This window comes from Micropterus dolomieu, linkage group LG01 (assembly GCF_021292245.1).
Source record: "Micropterus dolomieu isolate WLL.071019.BEF.003 ecotype Adirondacks linkage group LG01, ASM2129224v1, whole genome shotgun sequence".
Lineage (NCBI taxonomy): Eukaryota > Metazoa > Chordata > Actinopteri > Centrarchiformes > Centrarchidae > Micropterus > Micropterus dolomieu.
Genome location: NC_060150.1, coordinates 52405326 through 52429671, shown reverse-complemented (window position 1 = coordinate 52429671; position 24346 = coordinate 52405326). Strand labels below are relative to the sequence as shown.

The following is a 24346-nucleotide window of genomic DNA, read 5'->3' as shown; positions in this document are numbered from 1 at the left end:
AGCTAGGTGAGAAGGTGACAACAGAAGAAACACAAAATAACTGTCAGTCTCCCTCAGTCTGGGGCTCCATGCAAGGTCTCACCTCGCGGAGTCGCAATGATCATAAGAACGGTAGGGAATCAGCCCAGAACTACACGGGAGGATTTTGTCAATGATCTCAAGGCAGCTGGGAACATAGGCACCAAGAAAACAACCGGTAACACACTACGCCGTGAAGGACTGACATCCTGCAGCGCCCTCCAGGTCCCCCTGCTCAAGAGAGCACATGTACAGGCCCGTCTGAAGTTTGAACATCTGAATGATTCAGAGGAGAACTGGGTGAAAGTGTTGGGGTCAAAAGAGACCAAATCGAGCTTTTTGGCATCAACTCAACTCACCGTGTTTAGAGGAGGAGGAATGACCCCCCAAAACATCATCCCCACTGTCAAACATGGAGGTGGATTAATCAAATGGACGATGGACGGGGCCACGTACTGTCAAATCTTGGGTGAGATCCTCCTTCTCTCAGCCAGGGCATAGAAGATGGGTATTCCAGCATGACAATGACCCAAAACACACGGCCACTGCAACAAAGGAGTACTCAAGAAGAAGCACATTAAGGTCCTGGAGTGGCCTAGCCAGTCTCCAGACCTTAATCCCACAGAAAATCTGTGGAGGGAGCTGAAGGTTCGAGTTGCCATACATCAGCCTTAATGAGAGAGGAGTGGGACATCATCCCTCCTGAGATGTTTGCAAACCTGGTGGCCAACTACAAAACATCTGACCTGTGATTACCATTAATGGTTTTGCCACCAAGTACTAAGTCATGTTTAGCAGAGGGGTCAAATACTTATTTCACTCATTAAAGAGCAAATTATTGTTTTTAACATTTGACAAGCGGTTATCAGATTTTTTTGTTATTCTGTCTCTCACTGTTCAAATAAATCTACCATTAAAATTATTATAATTTCTTTGTCAGTGAGCAAACATACAAAATTAGCAGGGGATCAAATCGTTTTTTCCCCTCACTGTACACGTAGCAGCAGTAACATGTACTTAAAAAATAACAATTCAAAGCAGAAAACAGAAATAACTTCCCTGTCAGTGTTTTATTATTATAAATGATGTTTTTGGTACATTCATCTGTAAGTTGCATTTTTACTACTGTAGATGTTAAATATCTTTGCAACTATGTGCTGTATGCATATACATGTACCACCCTGATAGATGGCCAGATGTCCCGTATAATGAATCCTGTCCTGTATGTCCTGAAAAGTTAAACTGAACCTGAGTTTTGATTAGTTAAAGCATAATAAAACATGCTGATCGTTGTGAAACATTGTTTTGGTGTTCCCTACAAATGGACTCTCCAACATTGGCTGCAGCAGGGACCGCAGGGTATCATGGACACTGCGTCAACAGCATTGTTATATTAGTATTACTGCAGTATTTCTGTTTTCCAGTGTAGCTGAAGACAGTGGAAGTTGCAGTTGCAAGGACAGAGGGAGTGTAGCTGCAGGCAGCCACGGAGAAGCAAAGATCTGACACACACTGATGAAATGAATAACATTAAACAGATCATGATTTATACACTGTTACGTACAACACGTTGTGTGGTTTTCTTAATGACACTTGGCTTTGAACCAAAAATAATACATTTTAGCGTTTCACTGGTCGTTGACATGGAATGTAAAGTACTGGAGGCCACGCCCACCCCCGCCACTCCCCTGTCCCTAATTTCACCTGTTCTCATCTGGTCAGCCTAACTGAACCGCTGCAGGACTGTGACCACCAGCTGATACTGTGTTAATGCTGCACTCTGCTGGTGCAGAGTTGTAACTTCACGTTACACCACCACCAGCTTAATAGCAGTTTTAATGTGTAGCTCACATTAACTAAACATTAACTGGATGTCATTGTGTGAGGTGATGTAAATAATCCAGAAATATCATTCAGCATCTAATTTAATAAAGAGTATAACATATTAACATAATATAGTATAGCATAAAACAGAATAAAAAATTTTAATATAAGGTGTATTAAAAATCTTTAAATGTACATATAGTATATAAATATTGTATGGGATTAGTGCATGTAAAACTCTAAAATAATTTTCATATTATAAGTATATTTTTATACAATACTCACATGCTATATGTACACTGAAAAAGTATTATTACATGTTTCCATATATTATATCCCATACTATGTTATAATATATTATATATTCAGATATTTACTATATAATATTTTTATTTTTTTTCCTCTATTAATACAGAAAAACACTAAGAATCATTACTTAATCATATTACATATTATTCTGCTGTTATAGTACATGGTATCATATTACTCTTATATGTACTACAGTATACTTTGCTGCTACTATTCATGCCACTGTCACTTCACTTGTGACAGTACTGCAGTATTAGTTTAAGTACAACACTAGTCATGGCTACTGGGTGAATGTTTACTGCTTGCCTTGTAATTTTAACCGCTCTTCTTACTTCTACTTTATACCCTTCTGTCCTTGTTCTGCTGCCAACACTTGGATCCCCCCCCCCCAGGATCAATAAAGGCTTATCATATCTTACCTTAATATTATGCTTTAGTAGTCTGTTACCCAAATCAAATAGGCATCTTCCAGAGTTGCAGTTAGTTTAATATGAAATGCCAGTGAAACACAAAAATATTTTACTCTAAAAAGGTTGTAACTTACAGTAACTGAAGTCAGACTGATGAGCATCTTACTTTTGAACTTTATAGATCAATTAACAAGTCCAGTGATGAATATTTATAAGTAATTAAGCCACTTGATTTAGATTAATATGCTCTTGAAAAACTTACTTTTATGATTTAAATATTAAAACGTGTGTTGTTAGATTGTCCCTTTTTCTGCCTGTTCATGTTTGCTCCTTTGTATTTGTAGAAACATTTTGTAAAATACACATTTGTTTATAATATTCTTCAGCAGTCCACTGACTAAAAAGCAGTGTATGTAGACATATTCTAGTGTAAATATGAGTGTTTATAACTTTTGGGGTAAGTGCCACAGTGTCAATTTCTTTAATTACCCAATTATAGAGTTATAAAACATTAAGGTTGTGCCAGAACATTTTATAAGCACAGCAGAGCAGATGCAGCCTGCTTAGGAACTGGTGTCTGTTTAAAATTCTGCTTAGTGGCCAGCAGACCAGGCTGCGGTTGTACTGGGCAGCCTCCAGGTGTGAATGTGATCAGGGCCTTCCTGCAAAAGAGAGGCTTCCTCTCAGTGAAGCTCCCCGGAATAAATAAAGGTTAAAAAAAACAGTCAAAAAAATAAACTAACATTCATACACTGGTGGAACAGCCCCCAAGGACACTTCGACATGCAGCCTGGAGGAGCCGGGGATCGAATCGTTGACCTTGCCATTAACAGGCAACCCGCTCTACATCCTGAGAAACAGCCTCCTCCTTTCTGTGCATTAAGACCAAACGCAAATTTAATCCTCGCAACACTTTCCTCGCGTGGGTTTTATCGACAACTGCGAAGCTCGAAAAGTTGCGCGCTGCTCCCGGCTCTGTCCTCGGCTTTCCCCCGCAGCTCAGCAGCTCTCCGTCGGCCAGCGGCATGCGACTCCCCCGCTCTGCCTGGTCCTCTCCACACAACGCTCTGAAGCAGCCAGTGACGTCTCAACGCTGATAGGCTATTGTTGCTCAGCGTCGTGCGACTTTTTCGCTCAAGGTGAACATTTTCAACTAACGCGAAGGCCTCCGCACCGCCTGGCAGGAAATCACAGCTCTCCGCATCGACTTTGTATGTAAACGCATCGCCCCCAATGGTCACTTCGCTTTTGGTCTGAATGCACCTTTACTCGAACTCACAATATCACGTTAAAACAACTTAAACACATTTATACTACTTTCCATTCCAAATTGTTTAATTTTACATGTATAAGGCCGCTATCAGGTGCTCCATCCATCTTTGGCACTAGTCTTTTCTTGTTTACCACAAAAGTGTCTATATTGTGGTTGGAATTTGAATACGACTTACCTGCATTGTATAATTAGTAGGGATTAGTGAGTACAGGACTCTGTTTCTGTTCTGTACAAATTTAATTATCTGTATCCGTACTCGGAACAGGGGGGCATAAAATGGGTGTGGGCAGGACTAACTGGTAGTTAAAATTGGTATGAGGTGATCGGAAGTTGCCATATTTTTTATAAAATTATTTACAGAGCAGTTTACAGTTTATTAGAAAACAGACACTTTTTACTCTGATGATACTTGTAAAAAATTACATTATCTGTACCAGATACTCGCTCAACCCTAATAATTAGTTGATTATGTCCATGTTTCAACTTTTATAACTTACATACTTAATTTTAATCAAACACACACATCTAACAAAAGTCTCAAATAGTCAACACAATGAATTTATGCAAGTTTAACTTCTGAAAATTTAAAATCCAGAACTTGTCAGATCTCTCTGAGTTAAAAAGTAGTTAGTGAACATAACAAAATGGGAATGTAGAGATTTACAGCATTGTTATTGTGGGACTGAAATCATTTGGCCTTTTTACTGGAACCCATAAACAGAAACTCAACTGTAAAATACCAAGGAACGCAACTTTAAGGTGAATTTTTCTTTTGTTTTCCTGTTAGAGGCCGAGTGAAAATACAAGCTGCTGTGTCAAAACCAGCCGCCTGAGAAATCTAGGCCAAAGATCATCATTCCTCTCAGCTTATGGTACACTGTAAAAAAAATTAATAAATCAAAAGGTCGAACTGAGACCGGACAAACAAGTGTGAAGAAAGTGTGCAGAGGAAATAAAAACACACCACCAGGACCAGTACTTATCAAAGATCTCCTTCATTGTTTTAATAGTAGACATTGTGCCACAAAAATGTCATGTCCGCAGCCACAAATCACGTGCCGAGATATCTAACTCCAGCTATTTTATCACGTCATTCGCTTCACTTGCTTCTCTCTACACAATTTTGCAAATCACTTCCTACATTTATGTATAAATATATACAGTTTATAGATTATTCCTCGAGCTGGGATGGTGATTTCGTTTTCTCCTGTTGCGTCGGGTTGTGCTGTCGGTTGAGAAACATTAGCAGAGAAATAACACATGGCTGACGTCACGCCTCCCAATGTAGCACATGCTTATTGTATCGTGGACACCAGCAGAGCACACACACGGAGCCAAATATATATATATATATATACAGGAATGTTAACTGCTATCATACAAAGTGGGTTCTTTTAAGAAGTCACGACTGTGGGCATATGAGGGAAATACGCCAACAATACGAGAGCACCGAAGGCATAAATATGGTGTAAATCTCCTGCCACAAAGGCACTGGCACATCATTTTTACGGGGCGACTCTGTGAAGTTGGAGCAGGTGACGTTATCGGAGTGTTTCCTGGGTGTAGTTTTCTTGCAGCTTCATGACTGCGACTGATCCCACGCAGCTGAGGGAGCATGTGATCAGTCCTGACATGCATGATGCTGGGTTTAAGCATGTGCTTCATTTGAAGTGCTTACTAATTCATATATAGAGGAGATTTGGGCCGAAGTCATGCTGTTATAATCCACAGCTAAATAAAGACAACTTTGTGTTTTCTTTTTCTTTTTTTTTTTTCAGTTTTAGAAAAGTGACTCATTTAACAAACTCAAAATGAAGAGCAGGGCAAACAAAAACAAAAAAGCTGTATACATGTGATCTCTTTCATTGGTTAAATTTACACACTGTTAAAAATTGTACACATTTTGTTTTTTCCAGTATGTTTTGGTAAAGTAAGAAAAAAAACAAAAAACGCCCAGTGTGTTCTGTGGGTTTAGGTGGGCTTACCGTCCTATTGCTGACTTTGAAAGGGGTGGGGTGGGAATCTGGTGTTGTAGCTGCACACACAATTACAAAACCGATCCACTCAAAGTCTTCCTCCTCTGTCTCTCCCTCCTCCTCCTCTCTTTCTCTTTCTCCCTCTCTCTCTCTGGGTTTCTCTCTCTGTGGAGCATGGTAAAATTGAGACTGGTCGTGGGCTCGGGTGGGGGTGGTGGATTCAGGTTGTGGCGGTCTTTTCGGGTCTCAGCAGCAGCCTCCAGACGAGGTGTTGACAGGCTTGCTCTGGATCTTGACGTTGGACTTCTCTGAGGAGCCGGCCGTGGCCCCGGGGCCCATCCTCTTCTTGATCTCGGCCGCCATGGTCATGAAGGCTTGCTCCACGTTGGTGGCGCTCTTGGCGCTGGTCTCCAAGAAGGGGATCCCCAAGTTGTCGGCAAATTCCTGGTGAGCAAAAGAGTGAACATTATTTGCTGAGTTCGATAAGACTGAAAGCTCAAAAACGGCTGCTACCGATTCCAAGCTTAAGAATGAACTTTCAATCTAATTTGGAGGTAATAATATTCCGGTGTCCACAAGAAAAAAGGTCAGCTTGCTTTTTCCAGAGCTTTCAACTGAATCTCTTTATCAGGAGGGTTTTACGCAGTGGTCATGGAGAGCAAACTGAGCTAACTCCACCCACTGAGGAAGACCGTGGGCATTAGTTGGGAGGTCAAAGCTCCAGAAAAAGACAGAAAACAGACCTTGAGCTAAAGATTTTCTAGTCATACATTTGAAATAAATATTGTGTTTTGGGCTTAAAAGATAACAGGGTATATACAGGAATCCTGAAGTACAATTCAATACCTTTTTAAGACCATTTAAGACTGCAGCGCCACTTTGAGCTAACCGATTAAATCAGCCACACACCTTTAAAAGGGACATTTTTTTTTTAATTTTTAAGAGTTTTTAAAAGGAATCTAAAAATTGAGGCATTCACCAACTTTCTCAGTTGCCTATAACAGCCTGTATGAGCCAACAGTTTTCTATGTGAAGGGCCGGTCAGATTTCCTGCGAAAAGCAACTGTCTTACATAAGCTATGCCGTTTATGTACGCAACATTACAGCAAATCCTGTGAAACACAGTGTAATTTTGTGTTTTAGTTGGTTTAAACTAGATAATGTGAGCTTGCCTGCAATGATATGTGTGACAACTTTCATCGACCACTTGATCAATACAACAAAATTCAAACAGGCCAGGAGGGAACAAAGATGAAGAGAATAAACTGAGTGATGGATAACATAAGTAGTGTAGGCGGTGTAGCACAGGTAACTTACAACCTGGAGGAGGAACTAGTCTAAATGACTGGATTAGTATACTATTATAACATTAAATTTAACTATATTGTTAATTTAATAGTAAACTGTAATTTTGATATTAATATATTCATTATGTTACTATATCCAATATAATTTCATATAATGGTATATAACTTACCACTAGTATAATATTAATTCCAGTTACAGCTGTTTTAATTTGGGGTTGTTTTTATTCATTAACTTTGTGCCAGAAAAATGCTCCAGGCTACATGATAGTCTCCAACCTTGATGGTGGGCAGGCTACTAACTCGTCAATAATCATAACCATTTATGCAGAACACTGAGTTCAACATTTATAAAGTTTGAAAAACGAGTCATTTCGCTCGGGTTGTGGTTGGCTTCACAGTTTGAGTTTGTAATTTGACAGTTAATTTGACCATTATGGTTAAACATCATTTAAACAAATAGAAGCAAGCTAATATCAGAAATCGGAGTCAAAATTACTTTATTGATCCCCGAGGGGAAATTCTGTGTCACAGTATTAGTATATTTAATGCCGTAACAAGAAAATAGCTTTATATTTTTTCTTGTACACTGACTAAAAAAGCAGATTATGAAGCCATATTCTAATCACAAATGGACAGGAGTGGATTAAGTTTCAGTGGACATAAGTGAAAGTTTGATCTTCAAAAGAATTTGGTTGGAGTACCACTTTATCACAAAACAGCAAATCATTAATTACCCAATTTTAGAGTTATTAAACATTTAGCTGGTTGCCAAAGCTTCTTATAAGCAGAGTAGAGCAGATACAGCCTTTAAGTTCTTTTCATTTACAGAAAATATTAAATAAAATGGTTCAGTAGGTCATTTTGAGGAGTAACCTTTACCTCATGCTGAGCCTGCTAAACCAGAGAAAATTATTTTGTGACTGAATGACCTTTAAACATGTCAATACTAAAAATAACAAATACAAACGCCTACTTTTTGACATGACTTAGTTAGGTTTATGTTTTGCACACGGATGTTTCAGATCAAAAAAATCGAGCCCATCACATTTCTAATGCCATGACAGTAAGACCACAGTGGCTAAATGCTGCTAATGCTTATTTCATTATCTTATTAGCTACAGAAATTGCGAAAAACTGTCAAACGGCTGCAGAAACTGCCATATACAAAAGTGAGATCACTAAATGTAGTTACTGTTTTAACAAAGTGCCTGTGTGTTACCTTGGCTGTGGTGTAATCCACAACTTTCTTCGTTGTGAGGTCACACTTGTTGCCTACTAGCAGCTTGTTGACGTTCTCGCTGGCATAGCGGTCGATCTCCTGTAGCCACTGTTTGACATTATTGAAGGACTCCTGAGGACAGGAAGCAGAAAGACAACAGCCCTTAATACATAACACGGATCTCTGTTTAAACACTTCAATCAGACAAAAACATCAACGACATTAAGAGAACGATTGTAATAAACAGGTTACAACATGAAAAAAGTCCAGGCCAGTAAAACATTCCTAATGTTTTAAATTTTACACATTTTTTTCAGACTGTGGGTAGGGCTGGCAGGGTTGGGTATCAAGAACCGTTTCCAAGTTGGAACCAGTACCACATTTCCAAGATCTGTGGATTCATTTAGACCCGTGTGTTTGGATTCTGCTCCTCGGCTCCTAACTTCCTGCAAATCTCAGCTCCTGACTGAACTGCAGTGAGCATTTACACTCCATCAAAGGAGCCGCTACGCCGACCTAACGTCACCTCATTTGTTAACAAAGCGTGAAGAAGAGAGTCCTTCTGTTTCCAGTCCTGGACCGTGGCGGACCGCAGCAAACGCTCCAAAGTTTGGCTTAGCTTCACTAAAACAGAGAAGGCCACAGCAGAATGCAGCAGCTGCAGTAAGGAGGTTTGGTGCGAGGCAGGAAGCAGCTCCAACATGACGAAGCGTTTACTTCAACACGGCGTGAATCTGAAGGAACGCACCGCGTTGAACGTGCCGCGCTCTCCCAGCTACAATGACGCCCCAGATCCAGCTAACGCTAACAGTAGCAACGTCTCAGGTACAAAACACAGGTGAGCTGACGTCGGGAGCTTTGGAGCTAGGTTTATAAGAGCAGGTTTGTTTGTTTCTCGTGCACACACTAAGAAAACAGCTCTGCAAATGATTGATGAGGAAGGAAATGCATTCAACATGTTTGTTTGGTGTGAAGGATAAACACAATGAAGGTGATAAACCCTGAATGTAAACAAACTCTGATAACAAACAACTCCACCTGGTGCCTTCAGAATCACTGTAATCTGAAATGATTATTAACGCCAGACTGAAGCAGCGACCGGGCCGATATATAAACACCTGATGTTATCGCAGACATACCTGTATCGCCTTGTACGACAGCTGATCTGAGCGCTGACAAGTTTACTTTCACTCTGTAAAATGTCAAGCTCACTACGTATCTTAAACACAATTCTTTTAATAATCTAAATTTTAAAAATGTTTGTAAAGTACTGATATCAGTTTAATAGATCCAGTATTGTCCCTGATATAATATTTATATACTATGCTATTTATACAGACAAAATGACTATTATTTTTGTAACGTTCGTAAATACTCATTTTTGATCCACCATCACAGATCTGATATTACTTCAGACTGGACCAAATGCATAAAGAAGGTCTGTCCTCAGGAATGTGTAAGTTCCTGACTCTGGGTAGATACTAAAACTACTCTGTCTCTGAACTCTCTCTTTAACCAAATCACACACATTTAGGCTGCTCTATCCTTTTGATAACTAATGTGAAACTTTTCCATTTCAATTCACTAAGGCTCTATCCACACTCCTTTGTTTTTGCTTTAAAACTCACACCTTTTGCTACGCCTCCTGTCCAGACCAATAAGGCGAATCTGAACTCCTAAAATGAAGTTTGAAAACGCTGCCGACCCCGTTTTAAAACACCAGGGTAGCATTTCCCAACAGGCGAAAACAGACACTTTTAAAATGCGGACGCTCACTTTTGGCGTCCTGATTGGCTTTTATCAGTCATGCAAAGCAGAAACACGATGCTGCTAACAGAGTTTTAGTTTTGGTGTTTGTATTAAAATATTTTGTACTGTGTAAATAACACTTGTACTGTGCATGTCTCCATATTTACTTTTTCCCGCCGCCACAGTCTCTTTGTACTCCCATGTTACTTGCAGTAACAGTTCCACCTCGTTGTCGGTCCATGCAGAGAAATCTCTGCAGAGGTTCTTCACGTTTGCTGCTCTTTGTTCGTCTGTAATAGTACTTTCTTAAGCAACTGCAGAGTAGACAATTGGCTTCCTGTAATTTGACGCATTCAGTCGATAACATTTGAAAAGACTATAGGAACCGCAGCCTAAACTGGAAATTAGCTGGCTTGGCCGGCAAGACGTTATAATGCTACCGCCAACTAGCGTTTTGGCGGTGTAATTGCAGAACGAGACACCAACGCACAAGTATAAATGCATGGCTACGTGCGTAGACTCGACACAGAAGCAAATATCACGGTTTAGCCCACCCCGACACTGTTTGGAGCATCCCTGGGGAGGTCCGCCTCCCACTTTAATAGCCTCTGCCTAATACCCTTTCTTGTGCTGCTGTAACACTTAATTTTCCATAAATAAAAGTGCTACCATGTTTTACTAAACAAATTAAAATATTAACAGCATGACTGTGTGACTGGATGTTGCACTTTGGACATCTGAGGGGATATCTGTCGTGAGAGAAGCCTTTAGAACAAGTGTTATTTGTCCTCAAGAGGCACTGACCTGATCTGTCACATCATAAACTACTATAATGCCGTGAGCTCCTCTGTAGTAACTGGATGTGATGGTCCGGAACCGTTCCTGGCCGGCCGTGTCCCACTGAGAAGAGAAAGCAGAGCTCGTCAAGTCCAAACTGACACAATCACAATCCAAGGTGTCTCAGTACTTATCTATTTTCAGCCATGTTATGAACGGGGGTTCTCCTTACAATCTGAAGTTTTATGGTCTTTCCGTCCAGCTCGATGGTCCTGATCTTGAAGTCCACGCCGATGGTACTAATGTAGCTCTCTGTGTACGTGTCATCCTGGGTTAAAACAAACACACAGGTGGGTCAGGGTGGTAGATACGATACCTGCAGGTTTATCAACCATCACTGTGCTGTCAGGGAAGAAACATAAAAGCCTGCTGTGTAACTGTGGCTGCAAAAAGAGACACTTACTGCAAACCGGAGAAGGAGACAAGACTTTCCAACACCAGAGTCACCGATAAGGAGGAGTTTGAATAAATAGTCACTGAGGAGAGAGAGGGGAGGGAAAACATGAACACACAATTATCACAACACCTGCAAGGCGCTAAATCACATTAGACTCAGTGTTTTTGACAAGCGCTATATTAGTGAATTAATGTTGACACTGAGAGTTTTCAGATTCTTAAAGCGGTTTCTTTGATCAGATACAGTCTCATTTAAATAATACATTTTGTACAGCTGTTAATTATTGGACTATATTATTTTGTTAAAAGGAAAACAAAAATGTGCTTATGCTGTGTAATTATTTAAATAAAAACATTGCTATGTCTTTTTTTGAGTTTAAAAGGTACCTTAATAAAGCAAACAATACACAACTGTCAATAAAACACTTAATAGTTGCCACTAATAACTGTATATTTAACAATATAAGACAAGCTAAATAATGTTATGTTCAAACATTTTGATAAAGAACATTAATCACTTAGCTTATTTATCAAGCACCAACACCAAATTTTCCCTGGTTCAGTTTCTCAAATATATAAATAATTTTTAATAATGATCATTATTGTTTGTGTATCATTATTGCCCAGCTCTACAATAATCATCAGGATAAATATCAACTCATTATTTCTTTCAGGTTTAAAGATTGATTTTTTTTGCTCCTGGGTGAAAGTTAATTATGGTTTTAAACTTTTCTTTATTGTGAGAACAAACACTTGATGCCAAACAGTGGATCACTTCACAATTCTGAGGCAGAACATTCAAAACAGTTGTGCTAAAACCGGTTTTCAACAAAAAAATGCACGAGTAAGTAAAATCCTTTTTCAGACCCCTTTCCTCAACAGAATACATGTCCCAATAAGACTAATTACGTGCCAATTCGTTCGTGATTTAAATGATCATGAGCAAACATTTATTATATTGTTACTGAGGATAATTATATCGCAATAACTATCATTATTTGTGTATTACTGCACAGCCCTGTAGTGTAGTAACACAGAGACTCTGACATTACCTAACTCCTTTCCAGGAGCAAATTTTGTAACTTCCTGTTTGCGGTGGATAAATTACACTAAAATTACCAGCAAAATAATATCTACCCAGATTAATTAAAAGATTAGCTTCGTGCTTACTGACACGGATTTGTGCCCCGAACTATTAAACTGTCTTTATGCATCTAACTGAGCAACTAATCTCAATAACAAAATCCTCAACAGCGTCAGGTTAACGCTACGTAGCTGTTCGGCTAGCCTGCTACTAACGTTAGCTTCCTAATGCTACTTAAAACAGACGTTGTTGACGAAACAACAAATAATCAATTTAATCGGTGTTATATTGACTAGGAGATGATGCAAAATGTATGTTTTGAGATAAACATCAACGCTGTCGTTAGAGAGCACGTACATAACCCACAACAGCCCTCAGATAGCGAAGTTAGCAGAGAAGACAAAGCAGCTGACGTTCATTTTGTACACCGGTCCGCCTGGCTAGCTAGTTAGCTACTGTTAGCTTAGCTTCCCCGGCTACGCTGACAGCTCAACCGGACCTGTCATAACCAACCGAACATCAAAAGTCCAACTTACTATTCAGGATTCATCGTTGACTACAGGTTATAAACTGTTGTTACTGTGAATGCAGCTGGATTTCGTCGCTAGTTAACCGTAAAGCTGAGCTCGTAGAGAGGAAAAAGACCGTTTTTTTTCTTGTCAGGCTAAACTGGTTGTCGCAGCCAGAACAGCATAATCGAATCAAATATGGCTGTCAGCAATACCTAATAGGAAATACCAGAGGATAGGAATCATGGGTAATGTAGTCTTGTGGAAATGGGCGTTTGCCGTACACATAAACAAGGCAAGACAAGTTTATTAGTATGAGCTCTCACACTAATAACACACTAATATCACAACACTTTTGTTCTCTTCGCTCTTTATTATTATTATTATTATTATTATTATTATTATTATTTATTCCGCTGTTTTTTGGCATCTAACTAGTCCTGTACCGTTTGTCCAACAAACTTGGTTCCAACTTCAAATTGTACATCTACTTCATGAGATGGGTGCTATTAACTGTGTTGCTGGTATCTGTAATGGTTGATTTTATATTAATATTTTTATGCATTTTAAAATGAATGGGTTCCTATGGGAGCAGGGACTCCACTCTTCCAAATTTAAGAGCTTAGTGCTCCGGCATATGTGCAGCTAGAGACTCAATTTCAGCTGTAAGTTGCAGAAAAGATGTTGATCTTTCAAAGTTGTATTTGGTGTTTGCTAAAAAAAAATGTTTAGTGCCCTTCCATTATATTCTTTAACTTGCTGTATCTTCCTCCCTGTTTGCAGTTTGGAAACAAGAGGTATATTTTTATGCTCAGCTACTCAAGCACTAACTAAAAAGTCCAAATGATAGCTGTAAAGCTTTTTTATTATGCCTATACACTTTTTGTATCAACAACACATCAAATTGTATCATTACAACCAGGCTGGCTGGTGATGCAGTTAGTTACTGATCAGTCTCCTGAGCCGCACCTCCATCCCAATCATGGATTCGGATCCTGCAGCTGGCACCAGTGTTAACTGGTTTCAACTTTAAACACCTGTAGCCTATGGTGTTTGAACTTAATGGTAACAAACTAAATATAGAGGGATGGACTTAGGCTGCTCTATATCACCCCGTGCCTCAGAATTCCCATGATGCATGGCAGTGAAGAAAGTTTTGTTAAAATTTGCTATGTCTCCTATTTGTTTGAAACACTAAAGTTACTTTGTGATTTATGTTTTGTTAAACGTGTCTGCTTAGAATATAGTGTTTCTTTGTTGGTAATTGTCATTTACTATTGAAACCAGGAGTGAAGTGCCTGTTTCATTTGATAAGAACAGCTGCATTGATAAATATATAAAGAACAGTCCTCAGAGTACTACTTAATATGCCTGACATTGATTTGAGTTACGATACATTAAAATTAAAGCTTGCAAATTTACAGAGCTGTTTGTTGTTGATGCTAACAAAATGTGGAGTCCTTACTGACTTTCAGTGGTTACTTTCAAAATTCTATGTTGTTAGTGTTTTTAAATGCAATCATTGTTAACATGATATTAAGTCTTTCACAGCACAATTCTTTGGCTGCTCATTTATTTTATTCTTCAACAGCAGAGTAGCCATCACAGAAAACATGTTTATAAGCTAAACATGCCTTCTATTGGTGCTTAGGAGCCATTTTTATTGTCAGAATAAGACATGATTGACAAAGAAACTTGAAAGCCTTCCCTTCAGTGTATCTGAGCAGTCCAGTGGTGGAGGTCTTGCTCTTGCTCTGGATCCAGAGATTAATGGACAAAACCCTGCTCACAGCATGTTAACGAAAAGGGGGCCAAACTTAACACATATGTTTGCTGAACAAGTGTGCAGCACATCATTGAGTCTCTGGAGCCGCACATTAAACCGACAGCTGTAGCAATCGCAAAAAATTGCTGGCAGCTCTCAAACGTATTTTTTTAAGGAAATGCCTAGTTTGTATAGCACATTTCAACAAGGCAATTTAAAGAGCTTTAAACAAAACATAAAAGCAACATAGGGCAATATAAAAACACGTTTGAATATAATATAAAATACATTTAAATACAAATGAAAATACATTTAAATACAAAAATATACATTAACATCAGAATCAGAAGAAAGAGCTTTATTACCATGTAGTATTTGACATACGAGGAACTTTCTATGGTGATTAGGTGCTAGACATAGACATAAACATACAGTTGACATAAATTTATTTAAAAATATATAAATATGGAATAAAGAAATGCAAGTTATAAAAAATAATATAGAACTATCAAAACCAAAACAATGTGGCAGTTATTTACATGTGCATTACTTCGGATTTGTGTTGTGCAAACATATTTCAGGGGGAGAGGATTTCTCTTTATCCATCCATCCATCCATCCATCCATCGTCAACCGCTTATCCTGCGTCCAGCTGACATCGGGCGAAAGGCGGGGTACACCCTGGACAGGTCGCCAGTCCATCGCAGGGCGATTTCTGTTTATATAAATATAAGATTGACAAAATGTAAAAATATAAAAGAATAATAATGGATATGTGCAATGTGTCAGTCTGTGCAGTCATATGCAAATATATTTATCATTTTTACATGTGCAAACATTTACAGTATGTATTGTAAAGGTGGTGAAGGGGGGGTGACAAGTATATGTATATTAATATAATATAAAAGACATTTAAATACAATTAAAAAATATATTTCAATACAATATAAAAAGATATTACAATAAAATAATACACTGACTAATTGTATTGGGTTTTTTCCCCCCACATTTTATTGGGTATTCATCTGTTCCGTGCTGCTCATACTGTAACATTATCATGTCTTTCAATTGAGCCCATTCTGATTATATAATAATAATTTATAAAAGGGGAAGAACGTCTAACAGCCACCAGTTTGGTAATAAAAATACAGATACCCATTCTGAGTAAATGTGACCAGCAATGTTACTGATATATTATTAAGTAGTTATTAATAAGGATGAATAGAATAAGATAAGATACTGTATTAATTCCAGAGAAGAGAAATTCACATGTTCTAGCAGCACAAGAGAGGGGTTAAGAGGTAAAACGTCCAATAAAGAGGTATTTAAATGAAAAAAGATTAGAGCAAAATAAGTAAATAAAGTATCTTAGTTATACTGAATACTGAAAAATACTGATAATAAGTAATACTTACTTATTTTCAGTATTTTAGTTATCATGGTGACGTAGAAACACGTAGCTATAGGCTATGCACAATATGTAATATAAACATAGGTATAAGCAGGGACACTAAATACAAACATATTTACAGTAGTGTGTGTAATGCCTGTCATAAATATCCTAAATATATATGAGGGCTGTCAAGAGATAACTGTTTCTAACCTTGAGTTCTTGTAATTTCGTTAGTGTGGAATAAACACAGTTGACTTTTGTGCCTGAACTGTTTGTCTGTATTGTCTTAAAAGCATTTATTTTTTACAACTTCTGATGTGTGCAAACAGTTGTCCATTTACACATCCAGCAGAAGCAGAGCAACACAGTCACCCCGAGTTGTTTTTCTGTCCACCTGATGAATGTGAGTTCAGTATTCTGTATAAAGATATAAAAAACACAATTAATGTAAGATTAACATAAACACACAGATTGCAAAATATTGTACTCATGAATCTGTGTTTAAAATCAGCGTTTTTTAATCTATTTACATTTTTACACTGGTCAGACAATTCACTGTGAAGCCCAATTCATATGTGGAGTCCACACAAATGTTAAGGACGACACATCCTCGTACCTAAACAACAAAATAGGTCAGATGTCAAGTGTCCTTAAACAACATATAATAATAATGATAATGATAATGATGATAATAATAATAATAATAATAATAATAATACATTTTTTTATTTATTTGTATAGCCCTTTTATTACACACAATGCAGCTCAAAGTGCTTTACATCTAGAGCATTTCAAACAAAACAGATGAGAAACAAAGCAGATGAAAAATGTAGAAATGACAGTTACCTGCAAACAAGACAAAAAAATATATTAGTCTAGCACAGTTAAAACCAATATAGCCACACAGAAAAAAAATATAAAATTTGATATATATTAAATAGTAAAGCAATGCAGTGCAAATATAGCTTGTGTAAGTGCAGTCTTTTAGGACCATGATAATAAAGCTAATTTTGGTAAAATATAAGATAAAACGAGTCAAAGTAAAAGAAAATTATAAATTACCATAGTACCATAAAACCATAGTACGAATGACCTTTTACAAAACTTCTCAGAGGTATATGTACATAAAGAATACAGTATTAATGGTTAAGATTGGAGAGAAGCAAGAGCTCACCGGGGAGAGTTAACGAAATGCCTGCTCATATTGCTATTCAGCTCTTTTTAAAAGATGTTGACAAAGCTAGGCTGTTTAATATATTTGTGCAAGGTGTTCCATAATTTTGGTACATAATGCAAAAGGAAGCCTCCCCGCTTTGCTTGTGCAGTACTTTGGGCAAAATTAAAAGTTCGTCATAAGAGAATCTAAGGTTCCTTTGTGATTGATAAGGTATTATAAAGTTCAGAGATATATAAAGCTGCTAAGCCATTTCGGCCTTTAAAAGTAATTAACAGAACCTTTAAAATCGATTCTGTAAGTAACAACGACCAAATGCAATTTGGGTAAAGCGGGGGTTGATGTGCTTTCTCTTCTTGGTTATAGTAAGGAGTCTAGCTTCAGAGTTGTGTATCAGTTCCTGTTATAACCTACTATTGATTAAAGTATGGACTAATATTTCAGCATCTTGTGTTAAAAAAGGCCGCAATTGTTTCTCAGGTGGAAGAAAGCTGTTTGGCTGACTTCTTTAATATGGGGTAAGGTCTGCATCTAAGATAACACCTAGACTAGTTACTTTTGTTCTGGTCTGGTGCGCCATGTTCCCAACATTACCAAGAACGGTATCTCTTTTAGGCTTAGGACCAACCAAAAGTACCTTGGTTTTATCAACATTTACCTTAAAAAATTGTTCTCTTATTCATTGATTGTCACACATGAGCATGTTGTGGCAGTGAGTGATAGTGGGATACATTGAAGACAAACAAGATGCAATAACAAAAATCAGTAACCAAATCACTGAGCATTACCAATAATCATCTACTACTTTACACTGATTGCTTTCATGGAAAATCAAATAGCTGGTCTACTAAGTGTGATTGATAGGAGTGACGATCAGAGGTGCAGAGTTTTTACCACCATCGTTAGGACAAGGACCAAAGTACAGGTAAAGTTTCTCAGTGAAGCAGCAGCCAGTAAAGGAGTAGATAAGAGCTGCAGCATCTACGTCATAAAAAGAGACCAGACCCTCCTCATAATCCACAAACACCCCCACCTTCTGAGGCCGAGACTTCAGAGAGAGACGGACTGAAGGGTTTGTCAGAGCTTTGTAATCATTTCCATTTCTCAACCAAATAGTCCAGTAACCCTCCTCAGGGCTCAGCTGGATGTTCTCTTTCCTGTTGATCGACTCTCTGGCCACTCCTAAAGTCCATTTAGTCTTTCCTTTAACCTGAACCTCAAAGTAAAATCTGCCTGAAGAGAAACTCTGCTTTCCTAAGACACAAATGGAATTTGAAAATCTCTCTGGATTGTCTGGGACATTCTTCTTCACATAACCATGACTGACTTGTTTCCCATCATCAGACAGGATGAGTGTAGGATGTGCTGTGTCAGGATCAAGAGTCACATTTATGGCATATCGTTGGATTCTCTTCAGCTCAGCTTTAAACAGCATCTTTATTTGGTTACTGAGTGTCTTCTCCAGCTGAGCCACAGCTCTCACCACAGTTCCATCATATGAAGGTGGATGCATTCTGACCTCTGTCCAGTCCTTGGTGGGTGGAGGGTGGATGTTCAGGGACTGGACACTCTGGAGAAGATGGAGGTGGTCTTCAGAGCGTGAGAGCTGCTCCACCTCAGTCCTTCTCTTGATCAGCTCAGAGATTTCCTGTTCCAGCTCTTTGATGAAGCCTTCAGCCTGTTGCTCTGTTGTTCTCTGCTTCTCTTCGATGGTGTCGATGAGCTCGTTTAGGCCTCTCTGAACAGACTGCATCAGAGAAGAGAAGACCTGAACACCTTCTCCTACCTCTCTGTCTGCATTTCCCTTGCTGAAGGTGACCGACTGTTTGATCTCCTCAATCTTTAGTCGTCTCTTCTGGATCATCTGCTGAATTTCAGCCTCTGTCTTTCCCAGCTCGGCCTTCTTTCCTTCATATTCTTCCTTCATTGGAACAACATCGTGCATCTTGTGGTCTAAAACAGGGCAGAGCATGCAGACACATGTCTGGTCGGTCTTACAGAACAGCTCCAGAGGTTTATCGTGCTTCGTACACATCCTGGCTTCCAGGTTCTCCACAGGGTCGATCAGCTGATGTCTTTTCAGGCCTGAAGCTGTCAGATGAGGCTCCAGGTGAGTCTCACAGTAGGAGACCAGACACACCAGGCAGGACTTCAGGGCCTTCAGTTTGGTTCCAGTGCAGACGTCACAGGGAACTTCTCCTGGTTTGGACACTTGTTGCTCTGAGCTGCGTCTCCTTGCTTCCTGTTGCGCTTTCTCTCTAAACTGAGCAGCCATCTCAGAGATGAAAGTGTTGATGTGCAGCTCAGGTTTTGTTGTAAAAACCTCTTTACACATGGGACACTTCCATGCGACATTGACATTCCAGTGTTCAGTGATGCAGTTTTTGCAGAAGTTGTGTCCACATGGTATGGTGACAGGATCAGTGAACACATCCAGACAGATGCAGCACAGGAACTGATCTTCAGACAGCAGACAGCTGGTAGCAGCCATATCTACACACCAAGAACAAAAGTGAAAGAGTGAAGAAATTCAAACAGAAATGTTTTGTTTGATAAAACAATAGGGACCTATGGTAGTTTAGCTGTTCTCCTGACTTTGCAGGACAAGACGAATAGTCACCATTGGTAAACAACCTGCTTAAAGGAGCCTGCTCAGTATTTAAGAAGAAATCAAAGATGCCAGAGCCAGAGGTGGGACTAAGTTCCTATTTTGAAATTTACCAGAAAGATTCAAATCTTCAGATGATTGAGGGACTAATTATAAGGACTTTTATGGTGTGTCCCATACTAAATAAAAATATACGTTGGCATGTGTGGCAGACATTTATACTTTTTTAATGTAATAGCTGCACTCACCAGTGTTTGTCAGAGACACTGCAATATTGTGGAGAAATTCTGGGACTAAGTTTGTGAAATACCAGAAATTCTCAAATCTTGAGAAACTACTCTCAAATCAAGATAAGAAAGTCCCAAATTTAATTGGCATCTGCATCTAAGAAGCCCTTGACAACTCCAGTCGTAGAATTCCCACCTCCTCATACCTAAATAACAAAGTAGGTTGATTGTCAATTGTCCGAAAATGACATATATACTCACTGGAAAGTACAACGAAATAGTTACAGGAAAAAGTATGTGAAGTCTTTAGAATCACCTGTACTTCTGCATAAACTGGTTATAAAATGTGATCTGATTTTCATCTATGTGACATCAATAGACAAACACAGTCTGCTTAAACTAATACTACACAAACAATTATATGTTTTTAGTGAACACACCATGTAAAAATTCACAGTGCATGGTGGGAAAAGCCTGTGAACGTAGGAGCTATGAAGTCAGGAATAAGCCAACCTCGAGTCCAATCAATGACACGAGATTGGAGGTGTTGGTTAGAGCTGCCCTACCCTATAAACAACACACCAATTTTAATTTTACTATTCTCATGAAGCATTGCCTGATGTTACCAAGCCTCGAACAAAAGAGCTTTCAGAAGGCCTAAGATTAAGAAGTGTTGACTTGCATAAAGCTGGAAAGGGTTACAAAAGTACCTCTAAAAGCCTTGATGTCCATCAGTCCACAGTAAGACAAACTGTCTATAAATGGAGAAAGTTCAGCACTGTTGCTACTCTCCCTAAAAGTGGCCATCCTGCAAAGACGACTTCATGAGCACAGCGCAGAATGCTCAACAAGGCTAGGAAGGATCCTAGAGTGTCAGCTGAAGACTTACAGAAGTCTCTGGAACATGCTAACATCTCTGTTGACGAATCCACGATCCGTAAAACACTAAACAAGAATGGAGTTCATGGGAGGACACCACGGAGGAAGCAAATTCTGTCCAAAAAATAACACGTCTGAAGTTTGTACAAGAACACCTTGATGTTCCACAGCACTACTGGCAAAATATTCCGTGGACAAATGAAACCAAAGTTGAGTTGAACACACAATTCTATGTGTGATTGCAAAAAAGCACAGCACACCAACATATAAACCCCATCCCAACATTGAAGTATGGTGGAGGGGGAATCATGGTTTGGGGCTGCTTTGCTGCCTCAGAGCCTGGAAGGGTTGATATCATCAACGGAAAAATGAAGGATAATGTAAGACCACATGTCCGCCAGTTGAAGCCCAACAGGAGATGGGTGAAGCAACAGGACAACAAAGTAAATCACAGAACGACTTCAGCAGAAGAAAATACGACTTCTGGAGTGGCCCAGTGAGAGTCCTGACCTCAACCCGACTGAGATGCTTTGGCATGCTGTGGCAAAAGAGAGATTCACACCAGATATCTCAAGAATATAGCTGAATTGAAACAGTTTTGTAAAGAGGAACGGTCCAAAATTCCTCCAGACCTTTGTTTAGGTCTGACGTGGAACTACAGGAAACATTTGGTTGAGGTTACTGCTGCCAAAGGAGGGTCAACCAGTTATTTAATCCAAAGGTTCACCCTGCACTGTGAAGGTTTACAAGTTGTGTTCAATATGAAGATGAAAACATATAACTGTTTGTGTGGTATTAGTTTAAGCAGACTGTGTTTGTCTATTGTTGTTACTTAGATGAAGATCAGATAAAATTTTATGACCACTTTATGCCGAAATCTAGGTAATTCCTGAGGGTTCACATACTTTTTCCTGCCATAAAATAAGGACATTACGTAAGACATCTACAAAACGTTATTTAACTTAAAACATGTTAAATGGGACTTGAACTTTGGTCTCCTTAGTGAAAGTCCTGAGTTTACTTGACATATCCATCCACCCCACCACCTCCTTACACTGACTTTGACACTATGTCACCTGACTTCTTCTGCCACGAGAGGTCACAGCCTAACAAAAAAATAAAATATGGGTCGTAATAAGCTGCTGCATAATCAACTTATACGGCCATTTTTCTGGTGAGGACTGGCTGTAAAAGAGATGCAGTGATTTTGCTGAAACAAGAACTCCAACAAGCTGATAAACCCATAACCTGATGTATTATCAGCGTAAACAGTTGTTGTGACTGAATTTTGTAACAATCTAAAATCGTATCTAGAAAAGTGTTCTCAAACACAAACACTGGTGCATCTAAATTTGTTATGGTATTATATATTTTTTGAGTTACAAAACCTTAAGGACAAGAAAATGAACTGATTGATGCAATTCACAAGAAGTTACTGGCTTAGAACAGCTGACTTTAGTGTTAATGCTGGTTGATGGAAAAAGGGAAGGATCTGCGGATGCAGAGTTTCTGTCAGCTGCTTGACAGGGGACACATAGCAATATTAAAAAACAGTTTTCAACATTTAAGTGGCTTTTTAAAAATTATAGTTAATTATTTGATCTGTCCAATACTTGAGCACATTACAGGACACATAAGAAGATACAGGAAACTCCCAGTTGTGGCAGATCTTTTTTAATGCAACAGTAAACATTAACACCTGTACTCACCAGTGTTTGTCAGAGTAAGAGACACTGCTATGTTGCTTAGAAGGGCCAGATGGATTCTTGAATTTTCTTTCAGAGACTTGTCCCCACGACGTCTGCCTTGCTGTGGCTCTGACAAACTTTCAGTTTCATTTCAGGAAGTTTTATTTAACCTTGCCTCTCTTTGCTGTGACCAGTACGTAAATCCTTGTAGGCAGACTTTCCTGTCAGGCTTATACTTCCCACACAGCAGCAGACAGCATTTGATTGGTGTAGCTTGTTGTGGGCTGTACATATCTGGAGAGAAGGGGCTGCCGGAGAACCTGATTTCAGGGAAAACAACAGCCTTTTCCTGCCTTATTCATTGCTCCTCCTCCTTACTGCAGCTCTGTTGCTGATGTTTTGTTGCGTCCATAAGGTTTGATTTAAGTGACATGTTGTTGGCCCAAGATTATTTTTATTTTTGTGGGAGAAAACACCAAAGTTGTGTAATGGTGTAGCTTTGTTACCCTATAGCCTCTGTCCACTATCCTCCAAAAGACAATGAAATTCCCATGCGTCATCTGGCCATTTTTGTACAGTTTGAACATTACACTGGTTAGTATTGGTCAAATGTGTATATAATGGAAAGTATCTTGGTACTCATTAGTGAGTTTATACTTCACTTTATACTTAATGGTGTTTTCCAGAGCATCTGAGGGGATTTGGGGGAGGAAACAAATCACATTTCTCATGTTCACAAGAAAGTATCTGGGGCTGACAGGAAAGTGTCTGGTGTGCATGAGATAATATCAGAAAGTATCTGGTGCGCATGAGGTTTTTAATTTTTTTTTGCCCATGTCCCCCATAGGTTCTCCATAGTAAACAAAGACTGTCAGATTAAAAGAGGATGTTAACTAAAACTGTGAATTCAGCAGAAAAGCTGTGTATTTGAAACAGGAGTTGTGTTGCTCTGCCTTGGTTCATACAGGGACATTTGAGCTAGTTACAAGTATCAATAGAATTTTTAAAAAATCTAATCAAATTTGACCAACAAGAAATTCTAAACCTCCCTCCCTGTCCCTCACTGCCGTTCACTCTGCTCATTAAGGCTCCTTTCAAATATAACAGATAATCCAAAGCTTCAAATCATTATATTGATTAAAGACAAAAATTATATGGTGAAACTAATTTAGCAACGTTACGGCTGTCTGTGTGTCACTGCTGCTATGTTTCTCCCTACATGTGTTACACTGTGAGGCGGGGGATTGGCTGGTCTTCGGCAAGTCTGGCTCCCACATCCGACGATCCTGATTGGAGCGGCGCACCAACCCTTCTCCAATCGCCTAGCCGTCCCTCCCCAAATCAGGCAGCTACCTTTTGCCATGTAGTTTGCCCCGACGCTGGTCCTAACTTTGAACTCTGTGTGTGTGTATCCTCAGTGGAAACAACCATTTCTGTGTTTGTTAGATCTGTGTGTTACTGAGAGTTGGTAACTCACCTGGGCTGATCCCAGTAGTTGGTCTACAGACTCGGGCTAGGGGAAGCTCGTTCACTGATCACTCACACCTGTTAGTAAATACTTGTTTTAGAGACACTAGGTTTAGGGGTGCTGCGCTCCCTGTGTTTTGCTTCTGAACAACGGCTAGAGAGGTTTTTGTTTATTCTTTTCGAGTAGTTTAGTAATACCTCATGTAGGAGGGATCTCTTTTTGTTATATTTGGTT

The 24346-nt window shown here is 39.1% G+C and overlaps 2 protein-coding genes across 3 annotated transcripts in view; both read right to left on the bottom strand.

Annotated features, from left to right (window-relative positions):
- Positions 1-4810: 4810 nt before the first annotated feature.
- On the bottom strand, positions 4811-13105 carry LOC123969467 (ras-related protein ORAB-1). Its single transcript, XM_046046901.1, has 6 exons — positions 12939-13105; positions 11326-11398; positions 11095-11190; positions 10890-10985; positions 8337-8468; positions 4811-6254 (listed from the first exon to the last, which is right to left on the bottom strand). The coding sequence occupies exons 1-6, from the start codon at positions 12950-12952 to the stop codon at positions 6057-6059; spliced, it is 609 nt and encodes a 202-aa protein (XP_045902857.1). The 5' UTR covers positions 12953-13105; the 3' UTR covers positions 4811-6056.
- A 3771-nt stretch (positions 13106-16876) lies between these two features.
- The window catches only part of LOC123969460 (E3 ubiquitin-protein ligase TRIM21-like), an 8197-nt gene continuing 727 nt past the window's right edge, over positions 16877-24346 (bottom strand). Inside the window, exons 1-2 of one of the 2 annotated variants that reach the window (XM_046046876.1) lie at positions 22666-22810; positions 16881-19735 (exon numbers count right to left, since the gene is read on the bottom strand). In XM_046046876.1, the coding sequence (XP_045902832.1) occupies positions 18090-19733 (1644 nt within the window). In that variant the 5' untranslated portion in view covers positions 19734-19735; positions 22666-22810 and the 3' untranslated portion in view covers positions 16881-18089. Of the gene's footprint in view, positions 19736-22665; positions 22811-24346 lie in introns of those variants that run through there. The other variant, XM_046046888.1, reaches the window with a different exon arrangement.